This window comes from Phycodurus eques, chromosome 5 (genome assembly GCF_024500275.1).
Source record: "Phycodurus eques isolate BA_2022a chromosome 5, UOR_Pequ_1.1, whole genome shotgun sequence".
Classification (NCBI taxonomy): Eukaryota; Metazoa; Chordata; class Actinopteri; order Syngnathiformes; family Syngnathidae; genus Phycodurus; species Phycodurus eques.
Genome location: NC_084529.1, coordinates 1,611,467 through 1,627,500, shown reverse-complemented (window position 1 = coordinate 1,627,500; position 16,034 = coordinate 1,611,467). Strand labels below are relative to the sequence as shown.

At 42.7% G+C, this 16,034-nt stretch overlaps 2 protein-coding genes across 4 annotated transcripts in view; one reads left to right on the top strand and one right to left on the bottom strand.

Moving 5' to 3' along the window:
• agbl2 (AGBL carboxypeptidase 2) overlaps positions 1-12,384 on the top strand; it is a 14,354-nt gene extending 1,970 nt beyond the window's left edge. Inside the window, exons 5-24 of the mRNA XM_061677495.1 lie at positions 1,105-1,272; positions 1,384-1,491; positions 2,115-2,271; positions 2,344-2,593; positions 3,481-3,882; positions 4,126-4,268; positions 4,839-4,998; positions 5,073-5,199; positions 5,276-5,376; positions 5,467-5,570; positions 6,708-6,786; positions 6,891-6,983; positions 7,131-7,217; positions 8,001-8,099; positions 9,978-10,077; positions 10,254-10,574; positions 10,654-10,684; positions 10,755-10,957; positions 11,142-11,277; positions 11,816-12,384. Of these exons, the coding sequence (XP_061533479.1) occupies positions 1,105-1,272; positions 1,384-1,491; positions 2,115-2,271; positions 2,344-2,593; positions 3,481-3,882; positions 4,126-4,268; positions 4,839-4,998; positions 5,073-5,199; positions 5,276-5,376; positions 5,467-5,570; positions 6,708-6,786; positions 6,891-6,983; positions 7,131-7,217; positions 8,001-8,099; positions 9,978-10,077; positions 10,254-10,574; positions 10,654-10,684; positions 10,755-10,957; positions 11,142-11,277; positions 11,816-11,906 (2,960 nt within the window). The 3' untranslated portion in view covers positions 11,907-12,384. The remainder of the gene's footprint in view (positions 1-1,104; positions 1,273-1,383; positions 1,492-2,114; positions 2,272-2,343; positions 2,594-3,480; positions 3,883-4,125; positions 4,269-4,838; positions 4,999-5,072; positions 5,200-5,275; positions 5,377-5,466; positions 5,571-6,707; positions 6,787-6,890; positions 6,984-7,130; positions 7,218-8,000; positions 8,100-9,977; positions 10,078-10,253; positions 10,575-10,653; positions 10,685-10,754; positions 10,958-11,141; positions 11,278-11,815) is intronic.
• Positions 12,271-15,724, bottom strand: tmem17 (transmembrane protein 17). Of its 3 annotated transcripts, none has more exons than XM_061677496.1 (5): positions 15,287-15,724; positions 15,011-15,110; positions 12,928-13,041; positions 12,666-12,809; positions 12,271-12,550 (listed from the first exon to the last, which is right to left on the bottom strand). In XM_061677496.1, the coding sequence occupies exons 1-5, from the start codon at positions 15,598-15,600 to the stop codon at positions 12,473-12,475; spliced, it is 750 nt and encodes a 249-aa protein (XP_061533480.1). In that variant the 5' UTR covers positions 15,601-15,724; the 3' UTR covers positions 12,271-12,472. The 3 variants fall into 3 exon arrangements, with proteins under 3 accessions (XP_061533480.1, XP_061533483.1, XP_061533481.1); XM_061677499.1 differs by having other exon boundaries at positions 15,011-15,114; positions 15,287-15,494; XM_061677497.1 differs by having other exon boundaries at positions 12,457-12,809.
• Between the last annotated feature and the right edge of the window lie 310 nt (positions 15,725-16,034).

Sequence of the window (16,034 nt, the reverse complement as noted above, 5' to 3'; positions counted from 1 at the left end):
TTTACTGTCCTTTATTTAAAAATATTTATTTTGTAACCCAACCCTCAAACCCAATGCCTAATCATTATTAATGAAATAGGCTCCTTTGTCACTGAGATGTACAGCAGTCCTATTTAGCATACTGTACTCTCTGGTCAAATGAGCAAAGCTGTTTTTTTCAAGCTAAAGTAATGGACAGTGTTAATGAGAAATGTATCCTATCCACATACTGTACTATGGAAGGAACGAGAACCTTGTCAAATAAAGAGTTAAATGAAGATATACCATAATTTCCCGTGAATAATGCGCATCCATGTATAGTACGCACCCCGAAAGTTGACCACAAAATTCTGGAAAACCCTTCTACCTATGTATAATGCATTTTTACAATGCACGATTTTGCTTCTACCCATATGATGAAAACATGAAGTACTATCCGTATTTTGTTAGTTTTTTCAAATAATTATTCTGAAGTTAAGCACTTTATTTGAACACGTAAGACTTTTTTTATTTACCTGCTCTTATTCTGAAATTCACAGCCCTACTTTTATTTCGTAAATGGGAAAACACACAATTGTGCTCAAATGTTTGATTACTCAGGCAGAATTTGTAAGGTGGGTACAATTGTTTAAAGAAAAGATGAAGGACCAGGGGAAACACATTTAATTTTATTTTACTTGGATTCAAATTCAACGGTCAAGCATTTCAGAAAAGCATTATCATTCAACAAAACAAAACCATAAATAAATTAATGATGGTTGTTGTTCAGTCATCAGTCATATTTTAAAAAATAAATGAATAAAATTTCACAAATTCTGCCAGGGTATGTAAACTTTTGTGCACAACTGTACATCTATGCAGTCATACATATCCCTGTCATATTGCAATGAAAATGTAGGCTACACTTCTTTTATAACCACTAGGTGGCAGTGCCATATTGGAATGAAAGTGTACAGCTTTTTCATAACCACTAGATGGCGGCATACATTTATAAAATGTGAAAGTTTTTTCCATTTGCCTCTATACCTATGTATGCGCACTATTGACTTTTGAATTTTTATTTTTTTTTGGGGGGGGAATGCGCATTATACACGAAAAATTACGGTAATTTGTGTGCCTCCTTAGTATCGATAAGTCAGACCCTGCGAACCAGGCAGCTGCGCGTAGAGTTTGATGGTGGACGCCCAGTTTTCAGTCTTCGAGCACCACTGGATCTGGTTCAGTTCCCATCTATCTCCTGCCCCCGTTGGCCAGTAGAGTGTGAGGTCGTCAGTAATGCAATCCATCACATTGGTAATGCGACATTTCCAATTTTTGACACTGACATTTTATTACCACCTGAACAGTCCATAAGGATTCTGATGATTTCCAATTTAATATTCATACTGCATTTCTGTTTCATAGAGTGGGAACCTCCAAGACCTGAACCTTTCTATCACCCAACTGGTCATGAGAAGATACCCTTTCCACCTGGGGAGGAGAGCAGACAACTTGTCTATTGCATTGACCAGGGTAACTTTGTATGTGAACATTACTGCACACCAAATGTGAATATTCCACATATACTTACTGGCCAACATCTATGGAGAGCCAATACAAGACGTTTGTTGTTTTTACTCATTTTCGCTGGTTGTGGCCTCATTTTATTTTTAGCGACCGACGTGCAGTCGAGTGCCGTATTGTTCGCGAACGTTCCGTTCAAAAGGACCAATCTTTTCAGTGAACGTAATGAACTGAATCCGTTTATGAAATGATCGGTTCTTTGAACTTGGCCGCCGTTTGCGAGTCGGCTGGGGGCGGAAATAGAAGCGTTCTGTGCAGTCCTGATGCGTCAAGTGAGACGCACAGCTGTTGCGGCGGAGAAGATCCGGTCGTTTTTCAAAATAAAAAAAAAACATTTGACACGCGAAGCGCATTACAACGGAAATGATATAAATTGGTCTTTCTTTCTATGCGGCCCAGTAACAAATGCCTCACGGACTGGGGGTTAGGCACCACTGCATTAAAGTATAGATGAAAAATAAGACACCCGGTAAGGGAATAAAACTATGTACATCCTGACATGAGGTATCCATGAAAGATTTATTTGATCAAAAATGGATTCCTGATCTATTCTGTTTCTCGTTCTTTTGAAGACAATAAGTGTCCCTACTTCACATGCTCTCGTGTTGGAGGCTCAAGGGTATCTGTGACTAGCACCTGTTCTTCTGCTAACGACGTCAAGCAGACAGACCTCTCACTGGAGTTTGAATCACGATTTGAGAGCGGAAACCTTCAGAAGGCCGTGCAAGTGTGAGTCTTTGATTGGATTTCATCATTTTTACCCTTTGGTTAGCCTAATCGATGCTATTGTCTACTGCTCAGGGGTCCCTATGACTATGAACTCACCCTCCAGACAGACATGTACACCAGCAAACACACGCAGTGGTTTTACTTCAGAGTCAGGAACATGAAGGCCGGGGTGACCTACCGCTTCACTATTGTCAACTTGATGAAGCGCCGCAGCCTTTACTCCCAGGGCATGAAGCCTCTGCTCTACTCTGAGAGAGCTGCTAAGGAGAACACCGTTGGATGGAAACGTACTGGCTCCAACATCATATACTACCGCAGTCAGGTTGGTGGCTTGCGATAAGTTCGATAATTGTTACATTTATAAGCTTCCTCACGTGGCTGCGCAGATTTTGAGCAATGGTAAAATGGGTTATTTTTACCTTTGGCAAACATGGTAGTGGGAGCGACGTTAAAAATAAATCCTACACAATGTACCAGCAGATGTGTTGCCATGAAAATCTAGATTGCATTCAACATAAAACACCGACTGCAATGCAGTTTGCCATCCGATCAGAGATCACGCAGAACAAGAGAACAAGATACTACAGCATGCCACTGGTCTTTCAACAGGTTTTTGAGGAATTTGCCAAAGGGTCAAACTTAGTACTATTGGCAATATGTGCATAATGCCCTTGGTATTTTCTTTCTATCTAATCCATTCTTATTTTTCCAGTCATCATTTTAAACCTTTCTTCAAATGTTCAGATCAAAGTAAGAATTGGTGGGTACGTTAGTGTTTTGTATGTTGCAATTTTCAACCAACTGTAGAAGAATGTTTCAATGAATTATTGTCCCTATTAAAGACTCCAACTTATTAATCATGAATTGATTGCTTTGTGTTAAACTGAACTCTATTTTCCATAGCTGAATATACATACAGTGTGCATTTTTGCACATCTTTAGATTATCAGACATTTGTCATCGTTTGGTTCAGTTCAAAGGTTGACAACGGTGTGAATGTTGGTGTGAATAGTTGTCTGTTTCTGTATGTGCCCTGTAATTGACTGGTAACCAGCTCAGCCCGTGGGATAGGTACGCCCTTGCTCACCCGTAACCTTCATCGGGTGGTCTAGTTATGTATGTATGTATGTATGAATAGATGAATAGAACCTAACCATTCCTCAACACTAATGTTGTGTCTCACAGAGTTCCATGTCTGTCTCAATTCAGAATCCAAAGGATACCAATGAGTCAAAGACCCTGTACTCCCTCGCATGGACTCTCCATTTTCCCTATGAATCTGACACTTGCTACATCGCCCACTGCTACCCCTACACCTATTCAGACCTCCAACGCTATCTTAGGCACATTTCATCCAACCCAGCAGTGGTGTCATTCTGCAAAGTGCGGGTGCTGTGCCACAGTCTGGCTGGCAACGCAGTGTACGTGCTGACAGTAACGTCACGGGCTGGCGACCAAGAAGACGAGGGCAAAACCAAGAGAGCCGTTGTGGTCACGGCCCGAGTACACCCAGGAGAAACCAATGCGTCCTGGTTGATGGAGGGATTCCTGGACTTCCTGCTCGGGAACTCTGATGATGCTCAACTTCTGCGGGACACCTTTGTTTTTAAGGTGAGAAAGTTCCGAATCTAACGTCTGGTTGTATATGTTTCAGTATGAGGGTGACGCGCCCCACTAGATTGAGGAGATGATTCGAGTGGGTTTTAATATTTAATACAGAGTAGTGATGTAGTTGCTTTTGTATGTTGTGTTGACTTGACCAAGTCGTCAAACAATATCTTTCTTATGTGTGTGATTTCTGTGCCTCATGCCAGGCATTTTTAAATGATTCTCTTTCTCCATCCTATGGTGCAGGTGGTGCCAATGCTGAACCCAGACGGTGTGGTGGTCGGCAATTACCGCTGTTCTCTGGCAGGCAGGGACCTCAACAGGAATTACAAGACTATGCTCAGGGATTCTTTTCCATGCGTATGGCACGCCCGGAACATGGTGGAAAAGTGAGCAGTATCTTTTAGTATTCTATTGCATAATAACTTGTATTAAGTCACTGATGGTGTAGCGGTTCACTCACCTGACGTCCGTGTAGGCAGCGCGGGTTTAGTTCCCACTCAGTGACATTGCACATGCGAGTGTGCATGCTTGTCTGCTTCTATTTGCCCTATAATTGGCTGACGACCAGTACCGGGTGTAGTTGGAGTTGCCCGAAGTCAACTGGATAGGCTCCAGCTCCCTGGATATTTGGTATATATCAATCAAAAGTTGTGTGTGACTGATTTCAAAGATCTATCACATAGCACATTGTTTGTGTCTGTAGCCAACCGGTTATGTTCTTTAGTCTGGTTTGAGATGGGGGCTCCTAGCGAAACATAAAATGGCTCGAATGGCAGATTAAAGGCAGACCGACACATTTGCTAATCAATTGTTTCTTCTCAGTGAATTGAGTTAACTCATATCCGCATTGGCTCCATAAAATAGGGCTTAGTGCTTTCTTTCTATACGATATATTAGATTGATTGACAAACTATCGACATAAAACTGAGGATACTGTTATTGTCTATATTCCTCAGACTGATGAAGCAGACAGATGTAGTTCTCTACTGTGACTTCCATGGCCACAACCGTAAAAACAATGTCTTTATGTACGGTTGTAACAACCGAGACGATGATTCGCCAAAGCTTCAAGAAAGAGTTTTCCCTCTGATGCTGAGCAAGAATGTCAGAAACAAGGTATTATAGGCTAATATTTTTGTCTGCACATTTTCCAACTGCTCGTCACAACTGCCTGCATCCTGTTTCCACAGTTCTCCTTCAAGAGCTGTAAATTCCAGGTGCAGAGAAGCAAAGAGGGAACCGGACGAGTCGCCATGTGGAGACTCGGTATAAAAAACAGCTACACTATGGAGGTCACCTTTGGAGGTTCCACGCTGGGTTGGTTTACACCTTCTGAATGTGTCGGTTTATGCGTATGCTTTTAGTATGTGTCTCAAGTATGACTTTTCATCAGGTGATCGGAAGGGAACCCATTTTACCACTCAAGACCTTAAGTCGCTGGGTTTTTGCTTTTGTGACACCTTACTTGACTATTGTGACCCCGATCCGATGAAGGTAAGAGAAACAGCGTACACCTCATTACGATTGAGTTGACCCGAACACATGCATCTCACTGCTTTAATTAGTTTAATAATGTCGCTGCAGGTGACTCACTGTCTGAAAGAACTCACAGCTCTGTTGAGAGATGAAGTCAGAGACCTGGGCAAAGAATTGGATACCGACTTCTCTCTATTTGATTTGGAATCTGGGTAATATAATCTTATATATTGAGTTGCCATCTAATTAATGATATTTCAATATTTGTTGGAAAACCCTGAGTTTGATTTGATATGCATATTATGCTACAAAATACTTCCACAAGCCCGACGGGCCCAGGAGTCCACCCGAGAGCGGCCCGGTGGACGGGACGCGTCCCACGCCAAGGGACCCCGGGTGGTCCACTGGCCCCACCGAGGCGGCCCCAAAACTGGTCACCCGGGGGAGTCCGCAGAGACCCGATGCCACCCCCCAGTCATTATATCATATTAATAGGAATAATTTAGGGAACCAAATAAGCGACCTATAGTAGTTAGGATCTTACATTGTTAAATTGCACATATTGATATTGATCATCCAAATAACTTTTCATCCACTTATGTGGCAAAAATGGCATACCATATGCCTCCTGTTCTTCCATTAATATGCCATGATCAAGAGTGTCAAATGCTTTTTTCACATCTATAAAAACATCAAATTCTTTATGATCTATTCTAGCAGATATCCCTTCCACAAATTCGATCACAGCCATTGAGGTGAAGATTGTGTTTCTGCATAAATCTTTGTGCAAGTAACATTCCTTAAATGTTTGAGAACTGTAAGAGATATTGGTCTGTAGTCTGTAGATTGATATTTTTCTCCACTTTTATAGATAGGAATTACTTTATCTGATTTCATTTCGAAAGAGAAAATACATAAAGAAAGTTAAATTACAGATGTATGTGAATGATTGTACCGTGTTCTCTATATTGTTACGAATGCCTTATCCATATTAGAGCAGTCAGTGGATTTTGTTTTTATATTTAAGAGTTTTTACATCTGGAATTTCTTTATCACAAAGAATGTCGTGTTTGCTCATCAGTGAAAAAGATTTTAAGCAAGATGAAACAAGTGAAAATATGTAATTTAATGAATGAGTGAGTGAACCTCAAACAGAATCAGTTCACACTTGTTCGTCATTGTCTTTCCTGAAAGTCGAATTTATAGAAAAGCTGTTGTCTTGGATCACATCGATTGTGTAGATTAACCTGATCGTTGGTAAATCATGCCAATAATTTCAGACTTTATACCGTGATCGATGTGTTATTAAAATCCGCTTCAACGTGACTATTTCTTTTTTGCTTTTGCAGCACAAGTGGTTCCAATAGTTCTGATTCGGACGGACTTCCATTACATTTGCTCGCACAGCCACAAACTGAACATGCAGAGGTATAATGATGTGTTTCTACAAAAAGAACTTTTTTTTGTCTGATTCTAATCAGATTTGGATCACATTTTGAAAAAATGTGTTGATCTGCCTCTCCTCTCCAAAGCAATCTCCAGTCAAGAATAAGAAGAAAATGACTCGCAAAGAAAGAAACAGGCTGAAAAGCAGGATACAACCTGTACAACAAGTTCAACATATTGTAAGACAATACTGCATTCATTTATCTATTTTGCAAATAACTGTTTAATGTCAAACATTTGGACACACTTTCTCATTTATAGCATGAGCAAAACCTTTGAATGGTACTTTACAACAGATCGTCAACATGATGAAATGATCTTTGCAGGAGTCTGACTTTCCGCAGGAGATTGAGGATGCACAAAAAGAGAGCATCCAAGAAAGCCCACTTAGAAGACACGGGAGAAAATGGAAGGTATGACATATGGAATCATCACAGTATGGTATGGGAACTGTACCATACAGGACTGGAAGGCTCTCCAGCGTGTTATTAAAACCTCACAACACATCTGTGGAGTAGCCTTCACAGCACGACACTGCGTTTATGACAGCCGTGTCACAAAGAGGGCACAGAATGTTATCAGAGACGGTACACATCCACAACACACACTTTTTACATCGGCCAGAACAACAAGACTGAAAAAACAACTTCTATCCACCCGCCATCAGACTCTTTAACTAATGATAACACAATCTATGAACCACACTGTGAAACATTTTTCTTTTCTAATCCTGCTCACTTGAATTGTTCCCACTGTGCAATGCCTCTGCACACTGCATTACTTGAATAGTCAAATGCCTACATCTTTGCACATTTTATTCATTTTCTTTTGCACTATTACGACTGCCAAATTCAACACATTCATACACTGTCCTTTTTTAAATTTTTAATTATCATTGTTTTTAAATTGTTCTTATGTACATTGCCCAGCCCCCCACACCCCCCTATTCAGCATTTCATTAGCTTTTATAATTTATTTTTTTAATCTTTCATATTCTTTGTATAAGTAGAGGGAGACTGGCCAAGTAAGACCTTCATTGCTCTGTGTTACCGTTATGTTTTTACTGTGCATATGACAAATAAACATCTTGAATCTTCAATGTGTAATGTATGCTATAAAGTATGATATAAAGCCATATGAATGGAATTCCCATTAAATTGCTGATATTGAATTATATCAACCCTTTGCCTATCAAGGTAAATATTCCAGCCAGGAAAAGCGTGATCCCTACAGCAAATACTGACCATGCAGGGATCAGTCATGTGACCCTTTGGCAAGGCTTTGAGCCTCTCAAGGTAATCAAGTTGATCACTATCGCCTTAAAACACCAACAATACAAGTTACCCAAACATTTTAGCCGGTAAATCAATGAACTTTTAACTCAAACTCCATGAGCCCTAATTTCTTGAATGGCGTAAATCCGGCAAGGCGTGTGGCGCAACTGTGCGCCAGAGGCTGGTTAGGCCAGCGTTGGTAATTTTGTAGACAAGCGCAGGCCGGCGGATCTGAGAGCAGGCCACCCGCGCCACTGTAAGTGTGTTTACAGCCGATCAAAGCGGCTCCGCTCATTCCTTTCAAATATGGTTCGACTGACAGTCTTGACAGAGACATGGCACCGTTCTCTGCGCGTAAGAGGACGATGTGTAATCGCAGGCATCCGTGCGTGAGTGGACCATTATCATTGCTCTGGCCATGATGTGGCAACTGACAATGTGAGTGGGTACCCTTTTTAAATACAGAATGTGCTGGTGATAACCGCTGGCGATTTAAATATGTCTGCTGAGCTCAGCATCTGTCAGCCCATCCCCGATCAAATTCACCAAAATTGCATTAGACCATCAGTCTAGCCTGTGCCGGTTAAGACATGGTCTGAACAGGGGTAGGGTTAGATCGACTTTCTGCCATCCAATTTTCACTCTGCCAGGCACAGGCGAGGACACACCCTCGCAGTGCTGGAATGCCCCGTTTGGGGCAAACCTGTCTGCCAAATTGGCAAACACACAGCGAGCCTTGCACTCGCACAAAAATCAGGATCCGTCGGCATTTGCAACCCGCCGCAGATGCACTGTCTACAAAAATACAGCCCTACGTCTCAACCTCAGTTTTTACTTATCTTAAATGAAACAATTGCAGTCGGCAAAATGTATAACTCACTATCTTCATTCACACTTATTGAATGCCCACCATCTAATTTGGATGTCTCCCCCAATTTGGATGCCCGGGTCCACCACTTTGAGTCGTCCCTCAAATTTTAACTCACAACACAAAGCAAAAAAATGAACATAACTTACTAAGTAAGTAAGTTAGTGCACTCCTAAGTCAAGGAAACACTGTACCCGGTTCCAATAATGTTGGGACGTCGTGTAAAACGTACATAAAAATAGAATATGATGATCTAAAGATCCTTTGAAACAACTACAATGATACAAGATATTTAATGTTAAACATTGTTTTTTTTGCAAATATTCACTACGTTCCAAAAAAAGCTGGGACAAAGGCAACTTTACCATTGAGTTATATTACCTTTCCTTTTAACAACATTCAGTCAGCGTTTGGGAACAGAGGACACTTATTGTTGACGCTTTATAGGTGGAATTCTTTCCCATTCTCGGTTGATGCACAACTTCATTTGTACAGTCCAGTTTTAGTGCTGGCACTCTTTTACTATGAAGCCCTTCTGTTGTAACACGTGTTGAAAGTGGCTTGGCACTGTCTTGCTGAAATAAGTCGGGACGTCCCTGAAAAAGATTTTCCTTAGATGCCAGCGTATGTTGCTCCGAAACCCAAATGTACCTTTCAGCATGAATGGTGCCTTCACAGATGTGCAAGTTACCCATCCCATGGGCGCTAGCACACGCTCGATACCATCACAGATGCTGGCTCAGTGGTGTGCAAAGCTCACTCGGTGGCTAGGGCCTGATTCAATGTGCATGCATCCTCGAAGTTCCCCACCTTTGACAACCGACGGTCGGGGAGGGCAGGGGGAATGTTGTGGATGGGAGCATTTCAACCTCAATAAATTTCTTATAGGGGCGCCTGTTGATAACCCCCAAAACCTGATCATTGTTTAGTTTTTATTTACATCCCAACTTCATTGGAATTGGGGTTTGTATGATGAATTTGTTTTTCAAATCAATGTTAAATTGTAAATGTTCCCCTGTGGTCTGTTTTAGGGAACTTGTCAAGAAGACGTGAGGGCAGAAGCAGACATGCGTTGCAAGAAGAGAGCATGCGCAAACCTCAACACTTATGCAGCCATTTCACCTCATAGAGGTGCATTTTGTAAAAGACTTTTATTGAATGTTTTAGTTTTTTTACTGACGCTTCAGAAGCGTTTTTGGTCGCCACCGTTTGGGTGCGGTGCACAGACTCTGAATGTAAGCCATGAAGACGTGTTGGAATGTCTGATGTGGCATTTGTGTGTGCGTGTTGACGTTTGCCTCCATCAGACCAACAAACAGACAGAGCACAGTGGAGATATTCATCAAAGCTGCTGCAACTCAGCGCTCTCCTTCAGCGACCTCCGAGATTCTTGCACCCAGCCCAGCAACACCTGCAGCAGCTTCATCATCAGTACCATCACCATCATCTACAGCAACACCAGCAGCAGGAGCCGCAACATTATCTTCAGCAGCCGCGTTACCATCGTCCTCATCAGCCGCAGCATTATAATCACCATCTTCATCAGCAGCAGCTACAGCAACAGCATCCTCATCATCGTCATCATCATCATCATCAACAGCAGCAGCAGCAGCAGCATTGCATCGCTCGTGAGTGGAACGGCGCATCCTTAACAATTTGTTTTGCATGCAGAAGTTCCCAATGTTGCAATTTGTGTCACTCTCCCAGGGCTATCACCCTTCGGTGGAACATCCGACAGGTAAAACTGGGACCATGAATTACGTTTTCAGTCAGTTCAGCCAGCATCACAAATGTCCGTCTCGTTTCAGTCTTCATCGTCCCATGTTTGACATTGTTCCCACAAGGCGCCTGCCGTCCAGCATCGCCGATGATGATCGTAATAATTGCAGAGACAGAAATTCCTCAATGACGCCAAATCGTTACTACGTCCACCAGGATCTGTCCACTGCACTTGCAGACATACCCAACACCAAATGGCGAGACGAGAGAGAGGACGGGGCTTTTACTGAAGGTTGGTCTTTAATATTGACGCAGACAGTTGATTTATACTCAATGGTACAACTCCAGTTTAATGAAATCCAATACAAGAGCAAAATCGTTGTTATGTACTTTTAAGTTACTATTGTGTGTTTCTGCTAAATACTGTGGTTTTGGCTGATGAACAATTGATCACTTTGGTTTTGTATTTTGTTTAGTTGGATTGCTTAAACATCTACCATTTCGAGAGCTTAACCGCCGAGATCTCGTCTCAGAAATCTGTCAGAGAAAGCCCATTTCACACCCCAATTTTTTGGTGCCCGTACTACGGTACACAGACCTGCAAGGAGACAGGTAAAACTTTATTGTGGATGGATGGAGAAATGGATGCGTGCTTTACTAAAATTGACAGAATAGCAATCGTTGAACTCACACCTTGTTGTTATTATTACCATCCCATTCTTTGAAATGTTTTTTTTTTACCCTCCCGACTTCAATATCGGCCACTTGGTTCAATTTCTATAAAGTGTACGCACAGCATGTCTGGGTGTAAAGGGAAAGCAAGACGGTGAATGGCGGTTTGTCACATTTGATTGAACACAAGTCCTGCAATGACAGACATTAAAAGCCTTTGATGTAGCAATTCAAAAAGAAAGCGCTGTTTTAAAGTGCAGTGGAAGCAGCATCCTTTCCGAGACCCTGGGATGTTTCGGGGCAATGCTTACTTACGTCTTCCCCGACAACATCCCATGCTGGTTTGTGTTATAACTGAGGCAAATGTGTCTTTTTATTGCTTGGAAGTTGTACATTATTTCTGAATATTGTGGTTCCACTTGAATAACGTGTTGTTAGGATAAGCACAAACATTTGCATGTTTTTCCTTTTTCCTCAGACGGAGCGATTCAACTTTAGAAAAAGGAGCAAAGGTTGTTTTACCCCCTGTAGCAAAGTCCTCCGCATCCACAGGGTGGCACCATAGGTGAGTGTCACTGTCAGGCTAAGCTATCAGGCCCCCAAAGTCAGAAGAGAAGGTCCGTAATGGTACTGCTCCGGAGAGGCCGGTCACCACAAGACCATCCCATTCAGCATCACGTAACAGTACCGGGTTGGGATGACGGACACTCTGGCCAGTGATTGGAACCTACTTGAATGGACATACAGGAACATGCCAAAGCATCGAGGTAACAAGGTCCCAATGATGTTGGTGTCATGATATATGATCAAACATAATGTGACAATGTATGTCTAAAATTGAAACGGTACAAGGAAATCATTGTTAATTCATTAATGATGGGATAATAAGATTTGATCTGGATACAATTCAGTAAGAACAAATCAACATTTTAAAATGTGTGCACAAGTTGCAAGTTTTTATTATTTACAAACACACCAAACAATAGTGCAATCCCATGAAATGTCAACAAAATGCAAAAATAAATACGTTTGTTTTCTCTTTATAAATTTTTTTTTTTTTTTTTACATTTTACAAAAACAAAATATGACATTGATATGAGGTGCCCTGGATGTGTGACGTTGAGAAACAAATGTTTCAGTCAAACTGGCGGAGATGGAATTGACTTTCTGTATGTCTGACCAAGTCCCGGAGAGCCACAAAACCAGCAACCGCCTGAGGGATTCAAGGAGGAGGATTTTGCTCATGTAACTTGTGATGCAATTCACTCATTTACAATAATGGAGATGACGGACGTATTCATGTCCCATGATTAAAGGAAACGGCATACCTGCGTAAGGATGAAAAGCGCGAGAACGATATGAATGCCTCTCTCCAAGGGCTGGACGAGAATGGCTTCATTGAAAAGCTGAAAGAGGATTTGTGGCAACTGCAGCAAGATGCTCAGCAGCCAAAATCCAGCCAACTCTGCAATCTTCCACAAACAGAAAACGCAATCAAATTATTTCGCTACCTTGGGCTCATGAAAGTAAATGTTCTCCATTTGGATCGATTCTCAAAATTCATTTTATTGTCAGTGATGTGCTTGCTACCTTTTCCCGCAGGTTCCCCACATAGCCGAGATAAAGTCTGATGGCCTCAATCACAGTCATCACGATGAGGACAGTTACGAGGATGAACTTGTAGTAGTCAGGCAAAGCAGAATACTAAGGGGGGGGGGGGGGGGAAGATGTGGTTAACAAACAATTATACTGTCGGTACTGCGGTTGTTTCATTATTCCATGCGGTTTCTTGCGACATCAGAACTGCTGCACTTTTTCTTTGAGATGACTCCTCCCAGATCATTCAAGCGAAGAAATGCTTTGTGTCAGACTCAAAGGCTCATTAAATACATGAGAGTGAACTGACAGAATGATGCAGTTCAATACTCCTACAACAACTTTAGTATTGTCCTTGTTTTGTTTTGTTCGTATTTGGAGACATTGCGCGATTTACTTACGCTAAGGAAGACTTGCTAAACATTAGGGAGTCTACTCTGAACCTTGTTTCGCCGACTTTCACAAATCCACAAACTTTTTTCTCTGAGTTACTCCCTAGCGGACCGACTGCACTCAATGACAATGACAATGAATGATGGAGAAGGTGAAGACGGCACCACAGAGGGAAGTTCATCTCCGACAGCGGGGATTTTCGAACGCCACTTTGTCGCTTCGCCTCGCAGATCTACGCTCTCTACCCAACAAAATGAACGAGCGTCATCGCCTCACAAAGACCAGTAGACTTTGCACGTTCTGCCACGCTCTGCTTCACGGAGACTCGGTTTGTGAACGCATCTCCGACGGCGCCCTACCGCCGCTCGGCCGCGACACGAAGCTATTGGGGAAAACAAAAGGGAGCGGAATATGCGACATCCACGAAAAATGGTGTACTGATGTCACTGAGCTCCCCGCACACTGCAGCCCGGACTTGGACTCGGTGTTTTTGAACTGGAAGTCATTCTGCTTGCCGCGTGAGTTTGCTGTATTCATATTCGCCGGTGTTTACATCCCCCCACAAGCTAACACGAATGGTGCACTGGAAAAAACTAGCCGATGAAGTAGACGAACTGGAAAAAAAACTTCACACCTCGTTGTTCTTGGGGACTTTAACGAAGCAGACTTCAATCATGAACTCCCTAAATACAATCAAATGGTCCCGCAAGGGAAAAGAACATTCTAGACCACTGCTCTACCAAGCCGAACGACTCGTGCTCGTCTGATGACTGGTTAAGTCACTTAATCCCAACATAAAGGCACAAACTTCAATGTGCGAAACCTGTTGTGAAAACAGCAAGGAAGTGGACCAATGACGCTACGATGGAACTTCGGACGAATATACGGACACTATTACATCCTATATCAGCTTCTGTGAAGATGTGTTTGTGTTCCAACGAAGGCATTTCCAATGTTCAATTAACAACAAGCTGCGGTTCACTGCAAAACTCCGGCAACTTCGCCAGGCCAAAGAGGACGTCTTTCGGAGCGGGCACAGGGCCCCGTTCAGGCCTGAAACCAGCTGACAAAGGAAATTATGCAGAAAAGCCGGAAAAGCAGTTTGCTGCAAATGACGCTGCGTCAGTTTGGCGAGGATTACAATCCACTACAACTGACCCGACTACAGGCGATCATCACCCCAAGCAGAGAACGATAAAAGACGCCGACTTGAATACCTTCTACTGCAGATTGGAAAAGGACACTTTGACAAAAACCGACATTGAATGCCCGTGACCTTCGATGCCTCGGGCGGCACGGGATCAAAAAGCGACATCGATGTGTAAAGGATATCACTAGACGGGCTCAGGAACACTTCAGAAAACCAATGTCAGTCAATAAAGTTCGCCGCTACATCCGGAAGGGCAACTTAAAGCTCTACTATGCAAAGCGAAAGCCATTTATCAACAACACCGACTTTTCTGGGCCCGAGCTCATCGAGGGTGGACCGACGCGAAGTGGAAAAGTGTTCTGTGGGCCGACGAGTCCACATTTCAAATTGTTTTGGGAAATTGTGGACGACGTGTCCTCCGGGCCAGCGAGGAAAAGAAAAAATGTGTGTAAAAGAGCACATGAATGGCTGAACACACTTTTATTACTGATCCAACACGTTGACGTGAGCAGTCCAAAGGTCGGTTGTTCGTACTTTGAGGCGCAGCATGACCATCTCACTGATCCACCACAGGGGGAAGAAGCACATGTTGAAGAACAGAGACATCTGGAGCGGCAGACTGGACAAAACGCGTCTGTCTGGGAAAACAACAAAAGCAGACACGAAGAGGTGACTTGTGACGCGGAGTCGTGGAAAAAAGGCGACGTTCGAATCGTTAGCCGCGCTAGCCGGCAGCATCACGTCGAGCACTTTGAGCTAGCTTGTGTGTGTGTGAAATGTATGAAACACAGCCATCCCAAAATCCGTTACCGTGTGCCGACGACGCGTGGCGCTCCTGAGAGGGAGCCTGGCTCTGCTCCACGAAGACATTCCGGGAAAAGTCCTCCAAACGTCTTCGGATAGTGGCCGGGATGTCCATGGCTTGTAGCGCCCGATGCTAACGCTAACGCTAACGCAAACGAAACAAAACGCACACAAAACAAAAAACAAGGGAGAAAAGCGACCCTCCTCTTCCTGTTCGCACACAGCAAAGGCTGCTCTCGTCTCCATGGATACCGGGCAACACCAGCCTTCTGCTCAAAAGTCGAGTTTTGTTGTTTCGGGGAAACATTCTCCCGTTGCATACACAAAGCCCCCCATTAATAATAATAATAATAAAAATCAACTAGCATTGACACATTCACTGGGTCAGGCTAATCGACGCACAAAACATCTGATTTTGAATACAGCGGGCCGAGCAATGCGTGGAGAAACGTTTTCACACAGGGCGAGGTAGCTTGGAACAGTTTTCTTCCCCCCCCCCCCCCCCCCCTTTAATAAATAAAATCAGCATTTAAAAACAGTATTTTATGTTTATTTGGGTTATCGTTGTCTGATTATCTGAAACAAAAAAAAAAAGACAAAAATATAAGCGTCTGAGAAGAAGGGGGCAATACTTTTGTTATTATACTAATACTTTTTCACAGCACTGTATAGTTTTCTAAAGTAGCAATTAGGGAACAAAAAAAAAAATCCTGCAATAGTTTGATATTGTGCATTGTTTCAATAAAAATCAGAC

Excerpts from the sequence above, each read along its gene's own strand:
- tmem17 (XM_061677496.1), bottom strand. The coding sequence starts at position 15,600 with ATGCAACGGGAGAATGTTTCCCCGAAACAACAAAACTCGACTTTTGAG. Across the intron at positions 12,810-12,927 it reads TGGGGAACCTGCGGGAAAAG|ATTGCAGAGTTGGCTGGATT; the intron begins GTAGCAAGCACA and ends TGTTTGTGGAAG. Across the intron at positions 12,551-12,665 it reads CGCTTTTCATCCTTACGCAG|GCGGTTGCTGGTTTTGTGGC; the intron begins GTATGCCGTTTC and ends TGAATCCCTCAG.